This window comes from Aphanomyces invadans, assembly GCF_000520115.1.
Source record: "Aphanomyces invadans strain NJM9701 unplaced genomic scaffold supercont1.6, whole genome shotgun sequence".
Lineage (NCBI taxonomy): Eukaryota > Oomycota > Saprolegniomycetes > Saprolegniales > Verrucalvaceae > Aphanomyces > Aphanomyces invadans.
In genome coordinates this window covers 2,192,451-2,198,596 of record NW_008580151.1, presented here as the reverse complement: position 1 = coordinate 2,198,596, position 6,146 = coordinate 2,192,451, and the positions used below count along the sequence as shown (strand labels likewise).

Genomic DNA, 6,146 nt, shown 5'->3' with positions numbered 1-6,146 from the left:
TTTTGTGTGTGCTGCACCGCAGCTTCCATGAACTTGCACGCACGATATTTGTGCAGCGCCAACAACGCGAGCAGGACGGACGCGACGTCCCATCCGCCCGAAGACCGCAATGTTTCACTTGCGTTCGATAGGATGATGTCATATAAGCTTTCGTTGATGATATGAAGACGGGATGCCTGCAATCGTCGCGACCGACATGCGGGCGAGGTCGCAGAGTTGACTTGGGGAGTAGGGGCCACCAGTGTCGACGTAGTGGTGGTGGAGTTATCTGGGTCATCGTTGTAAGTGGAAGAGATGAAGTCGTCGCTGGCGCTTGGATCGTCGACATCGACGGGGCGGCTGCCGATGCGACGCGGCTAGTACTTGGCATCGGTTCGGTGGCGTCGCAGACTTGTGTACGACGTGGACGCATTCAAGGACCGTGCGCAACGATGCTTCGCTTGCTAGGCCACTCAAGTTGATGTCGACTCAGGACTCGATGGAGCATCGAGGCCAGAGATCTCGGTCTGGCATTTCGCCTCGATCGCAGGGAGGACGGTGAGCTCGGCTGCCGAAGCCCCCGTGACTCTTGCCCCAAAGCAGTTTTACGTCAGCCTAACCCTAGGTAATTCTTCATCCAGCAGGTTTTTTATTTTAACGTGTTGAGATAGTACACGTCGACAGGCAGTTCAAAGTGCGACATGGCGGGATTCTTTTAAATACGCTCCACATGGTACGCCCTGCTCCTTGGATTGCATGCCAAGCAAGTCAATTCGCGCGTTTTGCGATTCGTCGGTGTCTCGGGTGCTCGGGTGGATTCACAACTGTACCGACAGGTCCGTCGCCTTTCGTACTCAGATTGGAATCGTGGTTTAACGCGAACGCGTTTTGGTCTTTTCTTCTGTACGTAGTACTACAAAATACATAAGTACTACTACTACTATCTTCATAAGTACCCCTGCACATAACCCGTCAAGCCAGGCGTGGACGGCACAACTCGACAGCGTTCGAAGGAGGCGGTCAACTAGGCTGCACTTCAATCCTTTCACTTTCCCTTTCGCTGGTCTTCCACACGGCGCCGTCTTCCCCTGCTGGCGGTCGCCGCCTCTCGGCCTTGGTCGGGTCACACTGTACTGTATTATGGGAAGCACGCCATTCCTCCTCCCTACAGTGTCGCGTCCACAAGCGTGCACGAGGGCCCGCCGGCAATGCATCCATGCCAAGCAGCGTCCCCTCCCTGTGTGGTGTTATGTCTCGTGCTCAAGCACCGAATGCAGCGCCGCGAAGTCGCGGCGACAGGCGTCGATGGCGCGGCAAATCCCCACGGAAATACCCGGGCGGCGGAAATTCCCTTATTTCAGAACGGTTACTTACCCCCAAGAAAAACGGCCAAAAGGCCGACAGGAGGAGGGGTCACTTTCGATTGCCGCCGCCCAGCATGACCGTGACCGACTTGATTCTGCTCGCGCAAGTGACCGAGGCGGACGTGACCAGGGAGCTGTCGGCCCGCTACCAAGCGAACGACATCTACACGTACATCGGTCCCGTCCTGATCGCGGTCAACCCGTACAAGCTGATCAAGCGGAACGGCAGGTCCATCTACGACGAGTCGGTGATCGAAGACTTTTCCGGCCGCGAAATACACGAGAACGACCCGCATCCGTTTGCGATTGCCGAGAGCGCGTACTCGCACATGATCAACTTTAAGGCGAACCAGTGCATCTTGATCACGGGCGAGTCGGGCAGTGGCAAGACCGAAACGTCCAAGCACGTCCTCCAGTACATCGCCAACATCAGTACCAAGGCGCGGACGCGCTTGGCGGTCAACCAGTCGCGGTACGACGATATGACGACATCTCCTCGATCGAGGGTTTTCGCCCGTCCCCGATGCACACTGATCTCCTCGACGCGATCTCTCTCGATAGGCAACTCACGGACGACAAAAAGCACGCGATCGATGAAGTCGTCAACAACGTCCGCCGCATCCTGATTCGAGCCAACCCGGTGCTGGAAGCGTTCGGGAACGCGCAGACGATCCGAAACAACAACTCGTCCCGGTTTGGCAAGTACATGCTGCTCCAGCTCAACCCGAGCGGCCAAGTCGTCGGCGGGTTTGTCCACAACTACCTGCTCGAGAAAAACCGCGTGATCACGCAAGCGGTCGGCGAGCGCAACTTTCATTGCTTTTACCACCTCCTCGCCGGCGCGTCCAAAGCGGACAAGGCCGAGTGGCACCTCGAGGACGCGACCAAGTACGCGTTCCTCCAGCATGAAAACCGCACGATCGACGGCGTGAACGATCGCACCGAGTTTGCCGACCTCGCGCACCACATGACCGCCGTCGGCATCACGGACGTCGAGCAGCGCGACATTTACCAGCAGCTCGCGGCCATCTTGCACCTCGGCAACGTCGTATTTGTGCCGCAAGTAGACGCGAGCCACAACCCGTGCTGTGTCATCCACGTACGTCCTACGCAATGTCGTGTGTGGTGGTTGTGTGGGAATGGGTGTGTGAATGCAAGGGCTGGCACCGATCCCAAAGGCGCGCCAGCGCCATGCGACTGGCGCGTGGCATACATTGGCCTGGAATGCACGCTCCGCCACTTCTCTGCGAGCGGGTCGTGCTGCACCGCGAGCGTCGGCCACCGTTCGACCTTGGATCCTTCTCTTCCCTCGACGATATTCCCTCCGAGAAGGATGGGTTGCCGTGAAATTCAGTCACGATAGGCATGTGTGTGTTGTATAGCCCGAGACGAAGCAAGCGCTGCAACTTGGCGCCAAGCTGATGGGGGTATCGGCCGACAGCTTGGAGGACATGTTTACGTTCAAGTCGCTCACGATCAACCGGTCCGAGATGCGGGTCCCGCTGACGGCGGCTCAAGGTACCACGTCCGTCGAGCGCTTCTCGGAAACACCCCGGATGTTGCTGACCGTCCGTTTGTAGGCGAGAAAGTTCTCCACAGTGTCGTGCGATGCGTGTACGACAACATCTTTACGTGGCTCGTCGAAAAGGTCAACAGAGGCATCCACAATCCGCGCCGGGCGTCCCAAACGATCGGGATCTTGGACATCTACGGGTTTGAGATTTTCCAGGAAAACGTGTTTGAGCAACTGTGCATCAACTACGTCAACGAAAAGCTCCAGCAGCTCTTCATCTCGCAGACGCTGCAGAGCGAGCAGCTCGAGTACAAGCGCGAGGGCATTGCGTGGGTCAACATTGAGTTTTTCAACAACCAGGTAGAATCGCGCGTGTGGCTCGCGGCATGACTTGTGTGTGTGTGTTGGCAGGTCGTGTGCGACTTGATCGAAGATGCCAAGATGCCCGGGATCCTGCCGCTCCTGGACGAACAATGCGCGATTTCGCAAACGTCGGTGGACGTCCTCATGCACCGATTCAACGAAACATTCGCCAAACAGCCGCACTACATCAAGTCCCGCGTCAAGGGCAGCGTGTTTAGCGTGCGCCATTACGCTGGTACGACATTTTGGGTGGCGATCTGTCCGCGTGACGTGTTGCGGAATCGCAGGCGTCGTCGAGTACGACTTGACTCGGTTTGCCGAGGCCAACATTGACTCGTTCTTCACCGAGTTGTACACGGAGCTCCAAAAGTCGACGAGCAGCTTTGTTCGCAACCTCCTTCGCGACGATCGGTCCAAGAAAGAAAAGCTCAAGCGGCCGCCATCCACGTCGTTCCAGTTCCGCGCGCAAGTCAATGCGCTTGTCCAGGACCTCAACATGTGCAACCCCCACTACGTCCGGTACGACGCAGTCCTTTTGCTGGCGTTGGATGGTTTGGTCGCGTGGCGATGGCCGTCGAGAGCGTTTCTCGATCGTGATGTCCATGACCAACACACCTGACGTGCTCCTTTTTTTGTGTGTGTGTCTCTCGCCGCTCGTACACTGGGAGATGGACCTCACCCCTGCGTCGTCATGCAGGTGCATCAAGCCCAACGAGAAGAAAATGTCGGGCACGATAAACAAGGAGCTTGTGTCGGCACAAGTCCACTGCCTTGGCCTTGTTGAAAACATCCGCGTCCGTCGAGCCGGGTTTTGCTACCGCGAAACGTACGCCACGTTTCTTCACCGGTACAAAATACTGTCGCGCACGTCGTGGCCGGCCCCCAAGAACTGCTCCACGGTACTACCGCCACCCATTCCTACTTTTCTTGGACGCAACTGACGTGGTCTCTGCATGCAGCGCCAAGCCACGTTGGAGTTGCTGACCGCGGACGACGTCGGCGTCCTCCCCAGCCTGCAGCCCGTGTCTGTCCAGCGGGAAGCGGAAGCGAGTGGCGGCAAGCGCCCCATGACGCCCCTCGAAGTGTACCGCGCGCACTTGGCCGCCAAGAACAACAAACCGATCGACGGAAAGGAGACGCAACAAACCATTATCCCGTTCAAGGAAGACATCGAGTCGCTCGGGTGTTTTTCACTCGGCCGAAACAAAGTCTTTATCAAGCACCCCGCCGCCCTTTTTTCGCTCGAGCGGCTGCGTCAAGACAAGCTGCCGCAGATCGCGAAAATCATCGAAGCTGCATGGATTCGTCGACTGGTACGTCCTGGGTTGGTCTGCCACGAAGACGGCGCTTCGAGTTTTCATCGTCGAGGTATAGCTCCGCGCCCGGTTGGCAAAATACGCCGTCGTGTACGCCGACTTGAACAAGCGGTACACGGCAGTCGTTGATAACTTGCAGGCACGTTCATCCCGACGAGAGCGCGTGCAAGGGCGACAAAGCACGCATCCGATGGATGTCGTGAACCTGACAGAAATGGATGGCTAGGATCGTTTGAAGCGCCGCCAAGGCGCCGCGGACAAAGCCAAAGTCGCGGCCTTGTACGCGCACTGGAACGACCTGGCGTCCAAGTTGCTCTTGCCGACGTCGCGCCTGCACGCGCGCCTCGCACGGGACGAAGTATACAACGCGGCGAGTTTCCTGACCAGCCACATCAAGCGCAACCTGGCCGTGCGCAAACTCGAGCGTCTCAAGAAAGCCGTCCAGGTGTTCAGTTCTCGGTGGAAGGGCCGCCAAACGCGGCGCCGCATGTCGCCGGACCTCGCGCAAAAGTGCTATCGCGCCATGCTCGGCATCCGCACCGAGTTTGAACGGTGCGCCAGTCTTGGACAAGACCGGGACTCATCCTGGTGGTGGTTGCTTCGTGCATAGGTTGTTTGGAAAGAAGAAGCGCCGCCGCGACACGTTGGATCGGGTCTACTTGGGCGATTACTTGGACCTGAACAAGCACGCACCGATCCAGGCGCTGCTGACAGCAACCAAGGAGCGCCAGGTCCTGTTCGCCGGAGTCACGCTCAAGGTCAACGAAAAGTACGTGATCGAGATTGGATGGACCGCGCGCAGCTTGACGGAATGGGTGGCTGTCGAAATAGGTTTGTCGCGCAGTCGCGGCTCCTCCTCATCGGGGAAACGGCCCTCCACAACGTCAAGGCGGACAAGATGGACAAACCCAAAGAACGCCGCGTCGTCCCGATCACACAGCTCACGAAAATCTCGATGAGCTCGCTCCATGACAATTACTTGTTCATCCACGTCGACAACGACGTCGACCTCATGTACGAAGTTGACCAGAAGACCGAGATCGTCCTCGTGCTCAAGAAGCGGTGCGTCCTACACGTCGTCTGGACATGGCGTCATGACGGTTGATGTGGGCATGGTAGGTACAAGGAACTGCGCAAGCGCGACCTTCCCATCACGATCTCGGACACGATCGAGTTTGAGGCGAAGAAAGGCACGCGGTTGGCGTTCCGATTTGTAAAGAACCCTCAAACGACCGTCACCACCATGGAAAAGGTGGACAAGAAGAACGGGCAAGTCAACGTCGGCACCAAGGTCGCGCGCCACTAAGTGCTTCAAGGCGTTGTTGTGCATCCGTAGCTACAGTCGCAAACGTTGCCACGCACGCCTTGTGACGGCGGCGCTCGCGACTGGTTTATGTGTTGGCCCGCTATTGCCACCACATGAAATGCATCGATGTTTGTGTACCTTGGCGCGGAAGGCGTCTCGTTGATGGAAATCTTGATCGCACACCATGCCGATTCATAAAGTTCTCGTGAATGAAGCCGTCCCCGAGATGCTGCATCCGCCTAGTATAGCAAGGACCGCCTCGAGCCGTCGCCGACCAGAATCCCGCGGCAGCAGACTTTTGGTGG

General features: G+C 57.6%; 1 protein-coding gene across 2 annotated transcripts; it reads left to right on the top strand.

Annotated features, from left to right (window-relative positions):
- Positions 1 to 1,375: 1,375 nt before the first annotated feature.
- H310_04275 lies at positions 1,376 to 6,126 on the top strand. 2 transcript variants are annotated; one of them, XM_008868540.1, is made up of 13 exons: positions 1,376 to 1,815; positions 1,905 to 2,442; positions 2,726 to 2,861; positions 2,924 to 3,216; positions 3,268 to 3,454; positions 3,507 to 3,738; positions 3,917 to 4,118; positions 4,179 to 4,532; positions 4,594 to 4,674; positions 4,762 to 5,087; positions 5,146 to 5,304; positions 5,367 to 5,597; positions 5,655 to 6,126. In XM_008868540.1, the coding sequence occupies exons 1-13, from the start codon at positions 1,418 to 1,420 to the stop codon at positions 5,839 to 5,841; spliced, it is 3,324 nt and encodes a 1,107-aa protein (XP_008866762.1). In that variant the 5' UTR covers positions 1,376 to 1,417; the 3' UTR covers positions 5,842 to 6,126. The 2 variants fall into 2 exon arrangements, with proteins under 2 accessions (XP_008866762.1, XP_008866761.1); XM_008868539.1 differs by having other exon boundaries at positions 1,905 to 2,861.
- The last annotated feature ends 20 nt before the right edge of the window (positions 6,127 to 6,146 follow it).

Coding starts and splice junctions, on each gene's coding strand:
- H310_04275 (XM_008868540.1), top strand. CDS start 1,418: ATGACCGTGACCGACTTGATTCTGCTCGCGCAAGTGACCGAGGCGGAC. Junction 1,816..1,904: donor TTGGCGGTCAACCAGTCGCG/GTACGACGATAT, acceptor CTCTCTCGATAG/GCAACTCACGGACGACAAAA. Junction 4,675..4,761: donor CAGTCGTTGATAACTTGCAG/GCACGTTCATCC, acceptor ATGGATGGCTAG/GATCGTTTGAAGCGCCGCCA.